Genomic DNA, 21282 nt, shown 5'->3' on the forward strand with positions numbered 1-21282 from the left:
CTGTGAAGTTGTGGATGTTGTATGTTTATTTCTGTGAAGTCGTTCTGTAAACATCATTCACCTGTCCACCTTCTAGTTACATGCCCGATGAATTATATGCAAAATACAAACCTGACATACAGCACAGATGACAAGGCAATAAATTTACAAGCCACCAGTGAAAAAGTTAAACAGGTTGTACATCTGGGCTCAATTCTTTTGATTATCCTCTTTCTTGTGTATATTAACAACATGTCACAACCCCTTAATTCCTACACAGTAAGCTATGCAGAAGACAACTCAATATTACTAGGGGGGATCAAATATAAACGAGATTTTTGTTCCTGAACATCAACAGTTGGTAGGACTGACCCCATGCTTCTGCAATGCTTAGGCGGGACCGTTAGAATTGAGAAGAGCGTGCTGTTAGACACTTCCCGCCATTTCGTCAGTATCGCTCACAATGTCTGAGCAACAGGTGCACCCCTCCATTGCGCAATGCATAATTATCAAATTTCTTGCTCACGGAGTAGTTACATTGGTAGAAATTTGCCAAAGATTGGCTGCACATTTTGGTGATAAAACATTATCAAGGACATGTGTGTTTGCCTGGCATAAAAAGTTCAAGGAAGGACAAGAACATGTGGAAAATCAGCAACACAATCGCCGTCGTCGGACCGGCATTACAGACAAAAACATTCATGCGGTTAAAGACATTATTGATGATGATCGATGGGTGAGAGTATCAGAAATTTCACAAAAAGATGGAATCAGTTACGGGAGCTGTCAAGCAATCATCACAAATGACCTACAGTTCTGTAAAGTGAGTTCCAGATGGGTCCCTAAACTTTTGGCCGAAAATCTGAAATTGAGATGTTTGGAGATCTGTCAGACGCTTACAGCAAGGTTTGCAGAAGAAGGTGATGGATTTTTGAGTCGGATTGTCACCTGTGATGAAACATGGGTTCACCACTACATTCCAGAACCCAAACAAGCCAGTAAGGAGTGGTAGAGAAACGGGGAGGCAGCACCAGTGAAAGCCAAGACTCAACTGTCAGCTGGCAGGGTTCTTTCAACTGTTTTTTTCGACCAGTGAGGCATTTTGCTGATTGATTTTTTGCATGAGCAACGCACAATCAGTGCTGCTTACTACTGCGAACTGTTGAGCAAGGTGAGAGTTGCATATCACTACAAAAGACGAGACCAACCGATTCGACAGGTCATCTGCCTCCGCGACAATGTGCAAGCCCATACTGTCTCCAAGCTACTGGAAATGTACCGGACTACACTTGATCATCCTCCTTACAGCCTGGACTTATCGCCCTTCGATTTCCATTTGTTCGGACCGCTTAAAGAAGCTCTAGTAGAGCGACGAGTTGAAGATGATGATAGTGTGGGAGACTCCATGCGCAACCCAGTTCTTCTTATGATGAGGGCATCAAAAAGCTGCCCATTTGCTGGGACAAATGCATTTCCAAAGCAGGAGACTATGTGGAAAAATAAATTATAACTGCCTTGAGTTTTCCAATAAATGAATTTAAATAAAAAATAAAACCCCATTTATATTTGATTGGCCCTCGTATTATATTGCAGAATCTGAAAAGATCTGGAATCTTCTACTACTGATCGTGTAACTGAAATGACTAAATATTTCAATGATCAGGTGGTCAATGGGAATGTCATTAAATCTTAGTTATTAAAAGTGAAACAATTAGTTCCACTTCACTAGTATAAACAATACGTGTTCTATTACAGTAACAGAAATTGGTGCCTGCAAATTTCATAGTTTGTGAATGAATGCTGTTATTGTGTAAACTACATTAATTTTATATGTGAAAATAAATAGTAGCGTCTCTTTCAATAACTGACTGTTAAAGTATGTGTGTAAGCAATGTTAAGAATTGTTTATTGTGGTACAGTTTATTCTTTTTCTGACTATGAATCTGAATTGTGTGGTTATGTAGCAGCTTTACACTTAAACAAAATATTGGTGTTACAGAAAAGAATAAAAGGAACTAATACATGGAGTAGGCTATAGAGAAATTTGTCATGAAGCAGTTGTGCAGCAAAAATAGTTATCAATATATTCTTTGCATCTTTTTAAGTCAGGTTTTGTGTATCAGCAAACTGAGGAAAATAAATACAGTGCTGTACATAATCACAATACCATGACAGAATAAAACTACTTTCAACAGATAATAAAATAAAAAATAAATTATGTATTGAAGCCATATAATGGTAGTTTGAAGGTTTATCAAGCTGCCAAAAACACAGTTACATATAAGAGGAATGATTTAATGCAAAACTAAAATATTTTTATTGATAGAAAAATGCTTATGCAAAATATTTATATCCATTCAGAAAATTTGAAGTGGAAAGTCTTAACATACTCTGATGCGTTATGATACTGTTAAAATAAAAATCAGGAGTAAATTTACTGTAATGTAAGGAATATGTAAGATAAATGTAAGAGGCATTTGTTGTTTTATGTGATACAGATGTTTCAAATATAATGGTTGTGATATTGTTATTTGTGATATTGTCAGACACACACACACACACACACACACACACACACACACACACACACATTATCTAAGAGGGAGAGAAATCAAGGAGAAAAGAAACAACAAAATATGTGGCAAGCAGTGATCCCAATACTTCAACTAGAGTCACTTGGAAAGGAGAAGGCTGCAGCATTATTGAAATAAAGATTCCAAAATTTCCTCATAATAATTCAGGAAAAATGTGAGACTGCTGAATGAAAATTGGACAGTGGAAAATCCAGGATGGAATATAACAATATTATAAAAAGGAAAGTTGCTACTTACCTCTGGCTGCTGAAGCCACACTCAAGTGAGTGTGACTTCAGGTGCCAGAGGCTGCAGTCTGTGTGTGTGTGTGTGGGGGGGGGGGGGGGGGGGGGATGCATGCCAGAGCCCATTGTGACTTTATTTTACAATTATTGTTCCCCACTTTGGCCCATATAAACAGATACTCATCTATTTTCGACAAGAGGCTTGTTGCTTGTTGGCTGAAAGCTTATACTGTGACAGTCTTTTTGTTGTGCTTATCTGCAACCCAGCATCTCCGCTATATAGTGAGTACAGTAGCAACTTCCCTTTTCATAATATTGTTGAATGAAAATCAGCATTAGAAAGATAGACATTAATCCCACTTTTGTTACACAAGCTACAGTAAGGTGTGTTGCACAATGTACCTTGAACTAATACCGACCCACTTATCCTGCCTCTTACTACCCTGAAGCATGGAGTGCACAAAAAGCAGTTATTCATACACATATGCATGCACCCTAATTTCTCTAATTTTATCAGTTTCCTTGCAGAACACAGTATGTAAATATATTGTGTATTTGATAACCTGGGAAGGGAAGGGGGAAGAGGTGAGACTCTTGTTTTTAGAATTCTATCCAGCCATTTGAACTCCATAAAAAATCTGGAGAAGTGAACAACATTCAAAAGTGTATCATGCAAAGAGACATTTGCAGAATACAGTTTTTAGAAAGCTGCACTTTTTCAGACACCCCCAATTATAATGATCATATGTATTTAGCAGGAAAAATAGGAGATAATATAGTTGATTGTTTTATCTGGTGGCACATGGCAAATAGTGAAAAATAATTTATTTGTAAATTATTGCGAAAGATAATCTCTGGAATGAATTAAAAGTCAGCAGGTTTGTTTCTCTACTACAATTAATCTGAGGAATTGCTGTTTCTAGCAACTATCGTTCCACATAAGAACACGAATATGTAGCACACTGTAAAGTACCTGAAAATTCTTGCTGTTATGTGGCATTTTAATTCTTTCTTTGATATGATAAATATTTCGAGGAATGAAGGAACATAATGAGAATGCAGTGTGCATATACAGTATTTGTAACACATTCACAATTTTTAGGATTCTGTACATCAGTTGTCTGGCTGACTGTTAAAAATCCTTTTCCTCAGGAATAAGTAGGCACATCTACTTTAAATTTATGTCACATACTAAGGTTTGTGATCTCGTAGTGGTATAAAGCAGTTAAACTTCTAAGTTAGTGCAGTCAAAAGATATGACCATTTATATCACAGATTTTGATACTTGCAAACTTACTCATTAAAGCCTGTAGGGTATTTCCTGTTGAGCTGGAATTTTGAAATTTTGGCAGGAAACAAGTTTTAACAGAACAAGTAAAGGGGAAAAAATCTTAAAAGTATTAATTTGTAATTATACAAACGAAAAAAGTATTGATTTCTATTTTTCTCTTTTCCCCCGCTTCTTATCCTACTTCAGACATAAAATTACAACATCCTCAAAAGTCTTGGAATTTCTGGGACTGACATCTTACCAGTGTCAGTGTTGATAACAGGCAAAAATTTTTGAGAAAGTCGAATGGTGCAAAGTCCAGAGTTTATGGGGGATGCATGCAGGAGCACCTCTCACCCAAATTTGAAGATTTTCTTATGAACAGGAGCAGCAGCATGGGGGTGAGCATTGTAATGAAGTAGTTTGACACTGTCAATATTAATGCTGCGGTGTTTGTCACGAAGGGCACAACACAACTTAACTAAAGTTTTAATGTAGGCTGCAGCACCATTCGACTTTTGAGCAATTGATTGCTGAGATAGATTAATGGCCTATATACGAGGGAGGATCAAAATGCACAATAATTTTTTTCACCCCCAGTATTACAGCTAAAATGTTGAAATCCCATGATGATATAGTTTTAAGTTTGTGCCACAGAGGGTATTTTGTTTTCATTTGCAGCTCTAATGAGGGAAGCCTGAACTATGAAACAAACTTGACATACATGTTACTGTCGTCAATTTCTGAAGAGCAGCAAAGCATAGTTTGGCGTTTGTGAGCCACAGGGCATAAACAAAGTGAAATTCACAGGGGCATGTGTGGCATGTATGGGGATGTGTATATGGACTACAGGAATGTCTCCAAGATGGCCCTGTGAACCTTAGTGATTCGCCACTCTCCAGGTGACCGGTAACAGCTGCAACCCTGCAGAACCTCGGAGCCATTGAAGTAGCAATTTTGAACAACTGGTGTGTGCAACTGCAAAACTTATCACAGTAGTTCATCATTTCCTATGATGCAGTGTACAATATTGTGCATGACACATTGAAATTTTGTAAAGTTTGTGCTTGCTGGGTGCTGAAGAACCTGACAGACAAACCACTACAACGAGCGAATGATGCCAAGCTTGGATCACTTAACGAATTATTCCCCAGAACAGCATGACTTTCTGAAAGGAATCATCATTACTGATGAGTTGGGGGCTACCAATGTAGTGGTTCCCCACAACGAAAGAGATTCAAAGTGGTTGTCTGCTAGGAAAGTGGTTGTGACAGTGTTCTGGGATATTCATGGTGTGTTGTTGGCAGACTTACTGAACATGGGATCACTGTGACTGCTGCAGCCTACATTAAAACTTTAGTTAAGTTGTGTTGTGCCCTTCGTGACAAACACCGCAGCATTAATATTGACAGTGTCAAACTACTTCATTACAATGCTCACCCACATGCTGCTGCTCCTGTTCATAAGAAAATCTTCAAATTTGGGTGAGAGGTGCTCCTGCATGCATCTCCCATAAAGTCTGGACTTTGCACCATTCGACTTTCATATGTTTGTTATATATCTTGCTTATGGTGTGAATGGCAGCAGCTCATCAAGTAAACTACTTCTGAGTAAAAGTTGGTCATGACAACTGATTGAAAATTTGAAGAGATTGCCCTACAGACAGTGCCTCGGCCACCTAAGCATTGCTACATATACGAGGGCTATTCCGAAAGTAAGGTCCGATAGGTCGCGAAATGGAAACCACGGTAAAAATCAAAAATGTTTTATTTGCAACAGTTAGATACACCTTGCAGCTACTTATCTCCATAGTCGCCGACCCGACTTAGACGTGTATCGTAGCGTTGTACCAACTTTCCCATACCCTCGCTATAGAAGGCAGCCGCCAGTGCTCTCCGCCAATTCTCTACGCTGGCCTACGGCTCGTTGTCTTGTGCCGAAATGTTGTCTTCATAACCAGCGGTTCATGTGACCTGAGCTGAAACTCAGAGGGAGACAATTACGGGCTGTATTGTGGGTAATCTCACATTTCCATTTGAAAACGATGCAGGAGCATCTTCATTGCCCCTGCAGAATGCGGCTGAGAATTGTCTTGAAGACGAAACAGCACGACAGTTATGTAATGTTAGCTGCATAGCTTCAGGGGAAATTTCTCACCAGGCCCCCGTACTTGGCGGCAGACACTATTTTCTAGACATCTTTACGCACTCACTGCGAGCTCAGAAATGAGAAGAGCGACGTGATGCTAACTGGGGTTATACTAGAGACACTACCCAACACATCTGTGCAAAGCTTTATCGGATTTTCATAGTCGTTTCCATTTCGTGACCGATCGGACCTTACTTTCGGAATAGCCCTCGTACATCAAAAACACATTCATTAATTGGCAATATGGGAGGGACTCCATAAATTAATTCCTTGACCATCTCAACAAGATTCATCAATACATTAAATTTATCATAGAGTTTGAGGAGAACTGTCTCCCATTTATTGATGTCCACATGCAGGAGAAACCTGCATGCACTGGGACATAGAGGAAACTGATGCACATGGACCTGTACCTTCCAGTGACTAGCTGACATCATAAAGGACTGAGATACTCCTCTCTGACAATGCAGATACATAGAGCAAAGACCATGTAATGAGAGAAACCTACCATTGGAGCTGGATCACTTGAAAGCACTTCTGCTTCCAACAGCTACAGAAATGAAATACCTGTACTTAAGAAGACACCAGGGCACACAGGTGCAACAACAAGAACAAAGAAAGAGGAAACAATGAAAGAGAAGAGATGATTGTGTTTGTGCTTTATGTTTTTGCAGCTTCTGAAAGAACCAGTCAAGCTCTTTCTGAGAAAGATATTAAGCCCCATATTTCTACCACCACGAAAATAATAAGCTTGTGGGATAGTGTGGAAGATAATCACAGATTTCATACACATTGGGTCTGTTACATTTCGTACAAATGTGGGAGATCATCCATCAGACAAACACATTGGTATGTACCCCAACATTGCACGGAACATAAAGGCAACAAAAGACTTGGGCAGGAAAATAAAAGTGCACTGACCAAAGAGTACTGATGAATCTTGTTAATTGAGGTAAGAAATTTGCCTGTAGCAGACCACATGAGTAGAGTAGAAGTGGATGGTGGAAGTGAGTTGCCAGCTATGTAAACAGTTGACCAGGGTGCTATTAAACTGTTGTGGAGAGGCCTTTGTGAGAATTAAATGCCATCTGCAGATATTATATAATGAGGTGGACTGGCACTTTGTCAGAAAATGGAAAGAGAAGTGGCCTTTCCAAAATGTCACACAGACAGGTCAAGAAACCCAGGATGATGATATTATATTGATATGCCCCAGAAACCTTCGTAGGTCAACCATATACATTACAACCTTAGATTAGTTTCGTTGGTGTGCGAGGAATCTTGCACCTATGTCACAGTCTTTCAGTGCATGAGGCATTTAATGTGATAGTAAAGATTTGATTCAGTGATCAATTTGTTAGTAAAGTGTTTAATGATGTGCTTAGGAAAATGTAAAAAATTTTAAGTGTGATTCATGTGTGAATAACGTATAGGTCTAAATAGGAAAAACAACATCCATTGCAGATCACATGTCCATTGGTGGCTTGGGTGACAGCTTTTATGAGTATCTGCTGAAGGCTTGGCTGCAGTCGGGCCGCGAAGACCAGGAGGCACGCCAGATGTATGACGATGCTATGCATGCCATCATCCAGCACATGGTCCGTGTATCCCCTGGTGGCCTTACATATATCTCGGACCTAAAATTTGATCGCTTGGAACACAAAATGGATCATCTTGGTTGCTTCTCAGGTCAGTATTGCCAAGTAGTGCATCTTTCTATGTTTTCTTGACAGATCTTGGCAGTTGTTTTAATTTTTTTTGCCCTCATATGTAAGCAATTAAATGTGCCACAATCTGTTACAGGTGGTATGTTTGGTTTGGCTGCCCACACTCTTAAAAATGATATGTCAGAAAGATACATGGAAATTGCCGAGGGTGTTACTAGAACATGTCACGAGTCGTATGACAGGACTGCTGCGAAGCTCGGACCGGAAGCTTTCCGCTTCACTGAGGCTATCGAAGCAAAAGCACTGAAGAGTAATGAAAAGTATTACATCTTGAGGCCAGAAGTCATTGAATCATACTTCAACATGTGGCGACTGACCAAAGATCAGAAGTACAGGGAATGGGGCTGGGAAGCTGTACAGGTATATAGATTTCGCTTTTTACAGTACTCATAATTTAGTTTTTTATTAGTGGAAAATTACTGAAGAACGTTTGTTGTTGCTGTGTTTGCATTATTATTATTATTATTATTATTGGTGATTCATAGGAGCTGACTCTGTGGGCTTTGCTCACTCCTGCTCCCAAGATTACTTAATTCTATCTTTGGGCTTTGTTTGCTCTCTTCCTTAATTTTGAGTGTTCTTGATTTATTCTATTTGTCACTACATTTTTGTGGAGAAGATATCTCTCAGAAATGTCTTCAGATGTAACTGCAGATGTTTGAAGATCTTCTATGGTACTTGTGAACCAGGGCCCTGCAGTTTTGGTTTTTGTGTCAAAAAAATAAAATGTGATTGTAGTGAGCTTGTTTTTGTCCTATTAAATAGTGCTAGTCTTTTATGGATTGTACCTGTGAGGTTTTCTACTTTTCTATAAACTTCTGTCTATGACTTTCTTTTGATGAACATCTTTCTTATAACTGAATAATTCCAATAGTCCTCTAATGATGTAGCACCACTTTTTTTTTCCAGCTCTCAAAGAGATCCTTCACCACCACTTAGGAACAAGGTTTTGTTTCTGTTGTTTTGTTTTAGGGTGCAGAAACGACTAAGGTCATATGTGCCCAGGGAATAAGGTTTTGACTGCATACAAAACTACTGGTTTCAGAACTGTTGCGTAAGAGCATACACTGATGTTCTGCAGCAGCTGATCTTGGTTGCAGATTAATTATGTTTGGTAGACTGTTTAAAGTTTCCTTATTCATTTATCCTTGTCCAAAGTGTTTTTCATAGTGATACCCCATAGGTACTTAATTTTTTCTACTTTGCTAATGTCACCATATTTTGTCTGAAGTTTTTGTAGTTCATAGTAATTGTTTTTCAGTACTTCCATTTCCTCTGAGGTTATCTCTAACCTTCAGCTTTATTATATGCATTATATTTTATTATACTATTGTATAGTGTTATAGCTAGAACAAACATGATTTATAGAACAGGCTGCACATAGCACTGAATAAATTGAATGGACAACAGCAATACAGATTACAGAACATGCTGTACACTCATTTGTGATCACTCAAATAATACTGTTTCTTTGGCGGCTCACCAGAGCACACCAGGGGATGGGCTTAGATGGCCTATATAAGCGGGCTTGTAAACTGTATGGATGCACACTCTCTCAAATCACATGCCTCAGGAGTGAAGGTACATTATTCCTCCTTTTTACTTATATAAAAACACTAAGCACGGAAAAATACATTGAACACAAAAAGCTGCTCTGGTACTGAAGAAACAGACTGGTACTAAAAAAACACTGGCACTGTGAAGAAAAACAAAGCACTGATCTCACGAGACACCGATTACTAGCCACAGAAAACACCAATGATGGTGCAGATAAAAATTTCATTGCCCAACAACAGTGGCTGCTGCAGCATGTAGTGGGCAGGCACCGCTGAGTAGGAGTGGAAGTGATGAGGGAGCAGTATTGTGCACTGTCCCCCCCTCCCCCTCCCTCTTGAGAGGCCATAGAGTAGGACTGGGGACGGCATCTCCATAGCGATATCCTTGTCGAGATCAGTGGTTTTGCACCGGAGGTGTCGGAAATGGAGGCAGTGGCGGTGGCAGCTGCAGTGTTAGGTGCAGCGATGGCTGCACCAGCGATGGCAGTTGAGGAGTGAGAGCAGGGGCAAGGATCCCAAACAGCTATCCGCTGGGCAGTGATCCCTGCTGCGGCACGAACGAGACTTGACTGTGATGAGGAACAGGTATCGGCAGTGGCGGAGGCAGTGGACTCCCCCGCAGTGCGTGGCCACAGCTCGTCAAAGTAACGGGATGTCTGCCCATCAGGAGGGCACTGGCCCCAGTGATGCTCGATGACAGCCGAAACCCATTTCGGCCTGCAGCTGAAACCATGAGCCCAGACAGGCACACCTGGCTGGAGCTGTCGTGGAGCCAGCAATGTTAGTTGATTCAGTGTCAGATGCAAAATGTGGAGGAGGGTCTGTGGTTGGCTTTTACGTAGCAGTTCCACCGGGCTCTTATCCCCCACCAGATTGAAACTGTACGAACTCAAAAATTGGTCTAAAGCAGCTTCAGGGGTCCTGCCAAATACGTGCTTCCGCACCGGAGTTTTAAATGTCCGAACCGTGTGTTTGGCCTCACCATTAGATTGAGGATGAAACGGGGGGAGCTGTGCACTAACCCGACAAAAAGATGCAAATTATCGAGAAACAAACAGGGGGCCATCATCAGTACCTGTGGTATACAGAAGACCCTCAATTGCAAAAAGCTTAGATAGGGCTGAAGTAGTGGCTGCCACAGATGTGGATGGGTAATGTGCCATGTAGGGAGACTCAGAATAGATGTCCACTACAAGACCCAACAAAATAGGCTTGTAGACCATCCCACAGCTGCTGCAGCATCGACAACAGGGGAAAAAGGTGCCCGTGGGGCTGCCTTTTGCTGAACACAGTGAATGCAAGGAGTGATAAACCGTGTAACATCCCCATCTAAGCCTGGCCAATACACATGCTGGCAGGCCAAAACTTTGGTGTGAGAGGTCCCCCAGTGACTAACGAGCAGAAATTGCACTACATTATGATGTAAGAAAGTAGGAATCACAACCCAGGGAGCAGTGTCCTTCACAGATAACAACAGAACCCTGTCAAACATAGAAAGTTGGTGCTGGATGGAGAATTAATTACACTATGGATCCAAGGAATGATCTAAGGGTTTTTCTGGACACCTGTGCCACACAAAAGAGAGGAAGACAAGATATGGCATCACCATCTGCTGGTAATGGATTTGATAATGATAACAAGAGAGGAAGAGAGCCCACCAGTGCAAACAATGCACTACCTTGTCTGGCATGGAAGCCGAAGAAAAAGAGCAATAAATGGCGTGTGCTCCATGATTAGATTGTACTTGGAACCATACAGGAAAATGTGAAATTTCTCAAGGGCAAACACAAATACTAAAGCCTCCTTTTCAATCTGAGAGTACCACTATTGAGCAGGAGTTAAAGTCTTAGAAGCATAAGCAATGGGTCATTTAGAATTGTCCGCATATTTGTGCACCAAAACCACACCAAGACTGTGCTGAGAGACATCTGTAGCCAACACAAGATGCTGATCCCGCTGAAAAACTGACCAGACGTGGGGTAGATTGAACCTTAGATTTAAGCAAAGTGAATGCTCAGTCAAAAGCTGGGGACCAAACAAAGGCACATTTTTACACAAAAATGCGTGCAGGGGCTGAGCAACAGTGGATGTGTCCAGTAAAGCCATGACAAAGCCGCAGTTGCATCAACGTGGTGACTCAACGTCTTGACCCCTGTGCAGGAAACCTCAAAACCTAGCTGGGGGCCAAACCGCACAATAACCCTGGGTTCGGTGTGTGGCGGCAGTGGGGTGGGTGGACTGCTGTGGGGTTGTGAACCGCTGAGGGCTATGGCAGGATGAAGCCTTTCCATCGTTTCTAGGTTTGCGATTTAATACATAGATACATGCATACAAACATACAATGTTGGAGTATATCTGTCTTTTGTCAGTAAGAAATAAAATCCTGAAATATTATGAATAGCTATGCACTGTATAGTGCTTCAATAATATTTTCTGTAATTTATAACTTCCCTTTCTGGATAACTTTAGAAGTCACATTACCATTCTTCATGTAGGACAGTTACCCCTGTGAGAAAAATGTTAAGGTAGTGGCACTAATGACATGTGAAATGCAGTACGCCATTTTCTAACACAGCTTTTCGTTCTCTGACAAAATGCAGCTGTCAGGTTACCCTGGTTTATTGTGATTTTTCTGTTGTGCATGTATTATCATGTTTGTAATTTAGTGATTTTTTTTCTATTGGCAGTTAGTTTTTAAAGGTTTTGACCAGACTTGCCTGGTGATGACTCTATATGGATTCCAAATAATTTATCCCAAAATCAAATTTCTGTTATCATCATAATTAGTGAATATTGTGAATAGAAGACACCAGAATAACGACCACATGTACAGATGTTAATGCTGTTTTGTATCAAAGAAATGCATTATGTTGTTTATTGTTGTGATTTTGTGTCTTCATTGTTTTATTTAGGCACTGGAGAAACACTGCAGAGTTCCTGGTGGCTATACAGGCCTAAAAAATGTTTATCTTGATGATCCTCCAAAGGATGATGTGCAGCAAAGCTTCTTCCTAGCAGAAACATTGAAGGTACTTAAAAAAATTATACAAATTATACATAATTTGAGATCTTATTATAAATTTTGCTCATAGTAAGTCCCCAGTTTATAGCTACTTTGTGCTTAACTTCTCCAAGTCTGTGAAAAAACAAAATACTGGTTTAAGCAATGGAAAATCCAGGCGTGAATGTAACAATATTACGAGAAGGAAAGTTGCTACTCCCATATAGTGGAGACGCTGAGTCACAGATAGGCACATTAAAAAGACTCTCGCAGTTAAAGCCTTCAGCCATTAAGGTCTTCGTCAACAATACACGTGTGCCGCCCCCCCCCCCCTCCCCCCACACGACTGCAGTCTCAGCCAACTGAAACCACATAACAAGCAGCAGCACCAGTGCATGATGGGAGTGTCAACTGGGTGGGGTTAAGGAGGAAGTTGGGGTGGGGAGGGGGAGGGATAGTATCATGAGGGTGTCGGACAGTGAAGTGCTGCAGGTTAGATGGAGGGCAGTGGAAAGGTGGGGAAGGGTGGGGGATGGGGGGGAGTAACGGAAAAGGAGAGAAATAAAAAGACTGGGTGTGGTGTTGAATGACAGCTGTGTAGTGCTGGAATGGGAACGGGGAAGGGGCTGGGTGAGTGAAGGCCTTCGTATTCAATCATTGTATAGTGTCAAAGGCCACAGTGATGAAAAGTGGTAGTGTTAACAATAGTGTGTCTGTATTTACCTTTGGGGAGGCCAGTTGAGAAACTGCCAGAATAAAAAAACCAACAGCATCACGACTTGTGAACAAGCTATGACAGCTTCACGCACAAGGTGTTAAAAGTTAATTGAGCCAGCCAGGATGTGGTTGGAATGACCTCACAGTATTTGAAATTCAGTATCTCTGTACAGAATGTTATACAGGAACATAGATGGGTCCTCTTCACATTTTATGTCACCTACATCACTCAGTTATGTACTTGCAAGGCTTTGTAAAATAAAGTGGAAGGATGTATATTAGGAAGCATGTCAAAAGAATCTTCCAAGTGAAGGCCAAACTGATAAAACAGCTGACTGTTCCTTCAATGTGAATTGTGTGGATTTGAATATTGTGTGATTGTAAAACATCATGGATGAGAAAGAGGCATGAACAGGTGATGCAAAGAGTTTGAGAGGCTCTGACTGAGAGAGTACTGAAAGAATGCATGATAGGCTGTACTCTCACACAAATATCTGGAGACCTGTAGCCGCCACATTTTGCCACTTGTCTCCACAGTGAGGGATTATGCATATACTGGCCACTAAGATTTCCTGTAATTGTACATCAGTGATGACAAAGGGCTGAATGGTGTATCGTCAGAGTGTTGTGAAGAGATGGGGACTGACTGAACATTGTATTCTCTCAAATCTAACTTCAGTTTATGCAAGCATGACCAGTAAATCTGTGTGAGAATGCACACCCACTGATATCCATTCTGAGATGTGGTGTTATAGTGTGGTGTGCAGCTTGTAACTAATTCATTTTCCCCACTTTGTTGTCCTCAATAGCTGGTCTCTCTTCTCTCAATCTTTAACTGGCCAAAACTGTTGCCAGCGAAAGGATATTTCCAGTAATGTAGCTCATACAGTATGTAATGTTGCATATTAATCACTTTTGACAATGCTTTTGAAAGATTAACAGTTGATAATCGGTTCAGGTTTTGTACTTCTCTTTTGAATGCAGGTAAAGGAATGTTACTTAGTGCATATAACATACGGTTCTTTCTACATACTACATACAATTCTTTATATCCCGTTTTAGTGCTGTAGGATTACCCTCTGTGAAATAACAAGCAGTTTGTTCAGTGTGGCAAAAGAACAGTCAACATTACAGTCACAAGAATGGTCACTAAGTTGGGTGATGGCATAATTTCACCAGGATAATACACTGTTTTTCAGGTTGAGCAAAAAAATACCACAAGTAAATGAGATTGCATAGTAAAAGTATGTTCACAGTAGTTACCATTACCTGTTGCTACTTTGGATTGTTATTGCAGCAGTCAACCCTTGTCAAAATTAATCACAGTCATCAAAGTCAAATGGAGATTTGTAGTGTGAAGTAATTAAAAGATTCTGTCATTGAGTTAATAAATGACACATGCAGGACACGAGACCGAAGTCAGACGAGACCCAAGTCAGACGAGGTACATTTTATGAGCAGTTATTTATACCACACCAACTTTGGTGAACTTTCCTGTACCAACTGACATAGTTGTTGCTTCATTGATTTCTGGTCATGCAATGCAGACTATGAGGCGTAAATGGTGTGTCATAAAGCCTCGTCTAAGAATGCACTGTTGTTTTGTAAATTATGCAATACTGTGGAAATTGGCTACCTTGAATTTGACTGTTTTGAATGAATTGCAAGATTTTACTAAAATATGGCTTATAAAAAATGTTACCGTATAGAAATTTAGAAAAATATATGGATACTATTACACTTTCAAAATGTGAATCCTGTTGTATACAAGTTTAAGTGTCATATTAAAAATGGCAGTAAATTACATGATTATTAATTAGTGCCACACATCATATTGTACAGAAAAAATGAAGTAACAAAAGTACATCAGACTGTAACAGTGGTTAGGCCAACATTTGATTCTGCCAGTTAGCTCATAGATTTTTTTCACTTATCAAACTGTAGTATTATCTTCAATCAACTATAACCTTTAATTAACATAATTGGTGGCAAAACTAATATTATCAATGGAATCAGTGAAATGAACAATAGATTTAAATTGAACTTTGCCTGATAATTAATTTGCAGGTTTTCTTGTAGCTATCACATGTTACGTAAGCTACTGTTTCAGAGCTTTGGAAAAAAATCAGTAAATTTTTGGGAGCCGATTATAGCAGAAGGGGAGTACCCACATGTTATGTATATAGTGTCATCCCTTGTACTGTTTGTGGATAACTAAACACCACACCACCCTCACAGGAAATTTTGTGCTAAACTGCCTTTACTTGTTCCTGATGATGACATTTCAGCTATGCAGTGTTTCACCTCATATCACAGTTTAGGGATGCTAAATGAAAAAAACAGAGCAGAAATTTAAATTTACTTAAGAACTTTCAATTATTATTTTGGTGTTCCATTTATGTGTTATGAGTAAGGAGGGTGATGAAGTGGTTAAGATATTGTAATCTGGAGTTCATATTTAATAGTAGTTCCCCCTACAACTGACAGGGTGAGTCAGTTGGAGGATGACAGGGTCATACCATCTCCAATTGAATCATGTTCCAGTTTTTATATGCACACTGTCAGCTGGCCCAAGTGCAGGTGCAGGTAGTAGAGGCCACTCGCCAGGCAACTTCATTGCTTGCACTCTTCTGGTGTGCCACCTCTGCCTGCGGGTGCACTGTACAGTCACATAGCTATCACCTGTGCTCTTGACTGGCTGCACATTAGCAGTTTGCCCATAACTGCCCATGGACGGACACTTGAGCTGGAATAGCCTGGTTGAAATCAACTTGAGAGTGGGGCAAGCCTACTTCCTTACCCTTAACTGCTTAAGGTGAATGGTGATGATGTTCATTTCAAAAGAACGTGATTTATTTAATTCACAGAGCTCGACCTTGTTGTTGATAGGGCTTAGAACACTAAAATTCCTGTTATTTTGCTTTGAGAGCTTATGTGGGAAAGAGTAGTGGCAAACTCAATCAAGAGGTACATTTGTTTCATAATGTCACTTGATAACTGTCAGGTTTTCTGCATGCTTGAGGTAGAAAATCACACATCTGACTGAACTATCAAGGCTGCATAATGCAAACCAAGTAGGGAGCTGTCAGCTGCATTCTCACACAAACCTACTTCCACATTTCTACAAAAAAAGTTTTGATTATTGTCTCTTTAGTTTTTTGCCGGAACTGTATAATTAGGAATTACAATCAATAATGGATATGGAAACTGTTGAAGTGCATGACTAATTTATAAATCAACAGAATCAACACCTGCAGCTGTGACCAAAATAGTGTGGCATGAAGTGCAGGCCCTAATCTTAACCAGTAAAGAAAATAAAAATACTGAACTTTGAGTTATAAGTAGAACTCCCAGCTAACAGCAGAAACGTTTACATGAAGAAAGAAGTTTGAGGTTTAATGAAATAATGTCGGTTTGACCCTTTGCATAAATTAAGTGCCTTGGGAAGAGATTTGAAGGGCCCATTTAATAATCAAAAGGAAGAGATGTTATTACAACAACAGCAATAAGTCAAAGCCTTTAAATCACCACATGGAAGAATTGCCTGCAAGTCACAGATATCGCCCTGTTGTCGCAAAATCACCAGCTCTCTCCTCAATGGAAACCTGCTCTCGGACACACCCGGAGCCTACCCTTCCCCTATGCAGTATTTGGAAACAATGTGTGTCATTTCAAGGAGCCTAAGGTAGACTATCACAGAATCTTTACAGGTATCATAGGAGTCCATGATGTATTGTCTGTCTAGCCATTTCTGAAGAGCTTTGGTGTATAATATTTAACTACTGAGAATAGCAAATTCTTGGTGCATTTTCCAATATTGCACAATGACATTGTAATAATTTGATGCCATCACTACCGGTACTATCATTCTCCAATCCAAGTATTTTTCTAATCAGAAGTTTCATTGTAAATGCAACTATTTGTGTGTAGAAGTGGTGGTAACATTACCTTTGCTAAGTAATAATTTGCCTTTGTTATAATCTTAAGCATCCTGTTGTGTGTATTCCACAGTTATTGTTTTTCACTGATCATTCTATATTAATTGTCATTAACTTACAGATTGAGAGACTGGTTAGGAAATACCCGTTCTTTATTTTCTTCCAAATGTGTACTACTGTCAATTGCAACAAAAGATACTACACCAGGTGATGATTGCCATAGGTGTTGTCAGTGTGATGCGTTTTTGTTTCAGTACCTGTACTTGCTGTTCAGTGATGACAGTTTGATTTCACTTAATGAGTGGGTCTACAATACAGAAGCTCACCCACTGCCAATAAAAGGTGTCAACCCACTCTACAGAGAGCAATTATAAGGACTGACTCTTTAGGATGCTAATTTATTTATTTCAGGTAACAAAAGTTACACTTACTCATTCGTATAAATTTAAAGTTCTGTATTTTTATTATATTTTTAGCCATAGCCATTTAATTACTGATTGTGACTGTGTTGTTATTTTGAATTACTAGCATATTTATTCCCCATTGTCTCCTTACCTATATTTTGTCTTTCATTTTTTTTGTTTGGTAATTTTGTGCCAGAGTTTTTTGTGAGCTAAGAGTGGTAACAGTCAAACAAGATCTCCCTACTGTCATTATGAAATAACCTGTAAATGAGAAAATAACTTAAACTGGTGTGTGTGTGTGTGTGTGTGTGTGTAAAACAGCCACATTAAGGTGCTTTTATTAATGGAATCACTGATGGTAACACACAGATTTTACTGTAAAATGATGTCCACAAACTATGGACATGTTAAGACTATCATTGTACCATGTAATTTCATTTCAGTTTATCTACATGACAAGCAATGACTTGTGGAAATACTCTCACTCATTATATAGAATATCTGTTCAACAGCATCCAGGCCCTTTTGTGGCTGTATTCAGGTACCAAATGTTCATTCTCCATCAGAGCACACAAATACAGCCCATACTCGTACTGCCACTTTTTCCTCCAGTGCTGTAGCACAACTGGAGTCAGGCACATTAGGAGAGTCTAATGGCGTCAGCCAGGTGAAAGTAGGCAGTTTCAATAGCAAGATGCTTTAGACTTTACTGAAGAAAGTCAAGGGAAGTGGCTCCAAGGTCAAGAAAACTGATAGTGGCTGGAAGAGCAATGTACTGACACCAAATGGAGCTTTTGCTTTGATGGAAATCAATAAAGTTGTGGAACAGAGGTTTCCTGAATCTGTTAGAAGGTTGGCGTCTAAAACTAGAAATAGACTTTGGTTATTGCAGATGAAATGGGAAAGATAAAGTAGTATAAGAAAAAGAGTTAAAACATAAAATAGCAGGGAAGTGGGAACAAAACTGTGAACAGTGCTGTAAATTTAAAGAAGGTGTCTACTACAATTGCCAGTATGAAATACAAGTAAAGCATAAGGGACATGTAGAATGTATGCATAACAACAGTAAACTTTAGCACTAATTTGGATTAGAAAGAATGGCCAAGTTATTATAAATTATTGTTGGGCAAATTTAGTGCACTGGTGTTTGAGGAGGACTGTGAGATAATTTCGCCACCATCATCGTACATCTCGCACAAGGACGATGAGAATACAGTAAGAGATATTACAGCATATACAGAGGCATACAGACAGATGTTTTTCCCTTGCTCAATCCACAAATGGAGTAGGGGAGAAATAAATGTAATAGGGGAGAAATTTGTTAATTTTGGTCTGAAGTACTCCCTGCTGTGGCCTGTACAGTGGCTTTTGGAGTGTATGTACTGATGTATGTTGCAATTAAGTACTGTTGAAGAAAAATCTTGTTAATAGAAGAGTGTGTTTAAAGAGTACAAGTTATGAAATTGGAGAAAGGTGGTATTGTGTGCAGCATGGAACTCTTTCTGATGAGCTAAGGACATCTGTTACCATCAACATTTTTACCTGCATCAAATGGGAAATCCATGGAAGAATGTTTCTACAACTTCTATGGCACTTTCAGATTTGAGATAGGATCCGAATCTGTACTAGTTTTGCTGCACCAGGTGTCTCATATCTCTAGTCGGAAAATGCTGTAGCTGTTGAGAGATGACTCATACTAGTAAACAGCCTCAAATTGTGAATGAGGAAGACAGACTGATTGCATCCTTTGTCTGGGAAGAGGTAATAACAAACTGATTCTGGAGGGAGGAGGGGGTCGAATTTTCCAGTTTTGAGACTATTTGCTTCATAATTTTATTATAAAATTGAAGTGTGTTGACATGTTATGTGTTGTTCTGCTGTTGTGGTCAGTCACCATGCATATTTAGGTTAGGAGATCTTAACCAATTGGAAGACATTAGACTTTTCTGAATGAATACTATGCTTTTGTTTATAAGTTCACTTTCACTTTCTCTTTTGAAGTTAATCTTGCCAGAAGTACCTGGTTCTGAAATAAATATTTTTGCTGTAAGTCTTGTTATTAGTACTATGTAGTTGTCAGTGGTAGAATTTATAATTGTGTTTTCATTTTTCCCCACAGGTTAAAATGTTGGACCAGAGCTGTGAAGTAGAATTTTCAGAGTTTGGAACATTCTCCTGTTGATATTTTAGTGAAGAGATGATTTAATTGGTTATTAAGACTGTTATTCATATTGAATGACATTAAGGGAAGGGTGACTTTGGGAATATTTTAACAAATAAGTTTTGTAAGCTTCCAAAGTGTTACGAAGTAGTGATAAAAAAGTGAAGTCACGGGACTGACTGGACCATGAGTGGACAGTTGTGTGGTGGAGATGCTATTCTGTAATATACTGTGTGTTTCTGAATACTGAATTGATGAAGACAAGAATATGTGTGTTTCTTTTTTAAAACTTTTTAACTCTTGAAAACAAAAAAGAGCAGTGTAAATAGAGCACAAAATTACTGTGTGTACCCTCTTCTTAATGAACTGAGTGGCTTTGAAAGGAAAAAAATCACATTGAATATAATAAGGGTACAGTTTTTTTGTGATGTTTGATAGCATTCCAGTGTAATGAGAGTATCGGGCAGACATCATGATTCAAAAATTAATTTTCTTCTCCTGTTGGTTACATCATACAGGAAATCTCTAGATTTCACATAAGAATGTGAAGTACAATATGGTAGATGTTTACTTGAGGATATTGACAACTACTGTGTCCACATTCTTGTACAATGAGATTTATGGTTACGTTGAACTTGTGAATGTTTTTATAATTAAAAAAAATCTTCTTTTATTTGTTAGCTTATTTGGTTACGTTTCAGTCTCTACATTGTCATGATATTCCTTCAGAACCAAAGCTTTGTCAGGGTGCTCTACCGAGCAACCCATTCAAAGCCTAAAACCTGACCATCTGTGGTCCTGTAAATCAAAAAAGGAAATACCTATAACTTAATGATTCACGAAGTCCCTAACATGAAATATGCTTCCACATCTCTGAGTAATTCTGTGAAGGAATGCAGCTACAGTTTTTTTTAATAAAAATTTATTTTATTTATATTCTTTCCATCTAGAGATTTCTTTATTATCTTAAAGTATTTGACTGAGTTTTATTTCAATATGTGTTTGACAAACTGTTAACAGCCTAAGAATAGTAGTATTTTATTGCTGCTGTGAGGATTTCTTACTGTGATACAGTGAAACCTGAGCTGTCATAGGGAAAGACTGGGGGCCAGTTAAAACTATGTTTATTATCATCATCTTCCAGGGTACAAAAACATGTCCTCGTCTGCCCACGAGGCTTGGAAACTCACTTGTGTCAAAAGCATTTTCCTGTAATGCATTTAATATTTAGCAGAGCATACGTGTAGGCATACTAGTGTTATGACTGAGAAAAGATTATCTAATTTTTTAGATGAATCTGGGCCTCTTTTAAGAGCCAACATAATTAATGTTCATGTTGAATTGTGCCAGTGATACATACATTGTTGCACTACCACAAGTTTTGTTTTATCTGATCACAATATTTAAAAGAAGAATGTACAGTTATATAATTACTTTCAATTATCCAATGGCCAAACTATTTGCAGTCTCTTGTTACTTCTTTGTGTTCTTCCAGCGTCATCTACCAGAAAAAAATTGTAGTTTTTTTTCTCCATAATTATAAAAATTATTACTGTACTTTTC

General features: G+C 39.1%; 1 protein-coding gene across 1 annotated transcript in view; it reads left to right on the plus strand.

Annotated features, from left to right (window-relative positions):
• LOC126244162 (mannosyl-oligosaccharide alpha-1,2-mannosidase IA-like) overlaps positions 1 to 19986 on the plus strand; it is a 59304-nt gene extending 39318 nt beyond the window's left edge. Inside the window, exons 5-9 of the mRNA XM_049948215.1 lie at positions 7680 to 7904; positions 8019 to 8302; positions 12411 to 12527; positions 17409 to 17565; positions 19678 to 19986. Coding sequence (XP_049804172.1) covers positions 7680 to 7904; positions 8019 to 8302; positions 12411 to 12527; positions 17409 to 17528 — 746 coding nt within the window. The 3' untranslated portion in view covers positions 17529 to 17565; positions 19678 to 19986. The remainder of the gene's footprint in view (positions 1 to 7679; positions 7905 to 8018; positions 8303 to 12410; positions 12528 to 17408; positions 17566 to 19677) is intronic.
• Positions 19987 to 21282: the final 1296 nt, after the last annotated feature.

This window comes from Schistocerca nitens, chromosome 1 (assembly GCF_023898315.1).
Source record: "Schistocerca nitens isolate TAMUIC-IGC-003100 chromosome 1, iqSchNite1.1, whole genome shotgun sequence".
NCBI classification, from domain to species: domain Eukaryota; kingdom Metazoa; phylum Arthropoda; class Insecta; order Orthoptera; family Acrididae; genus Schistocerca; species Schistocerca nitens.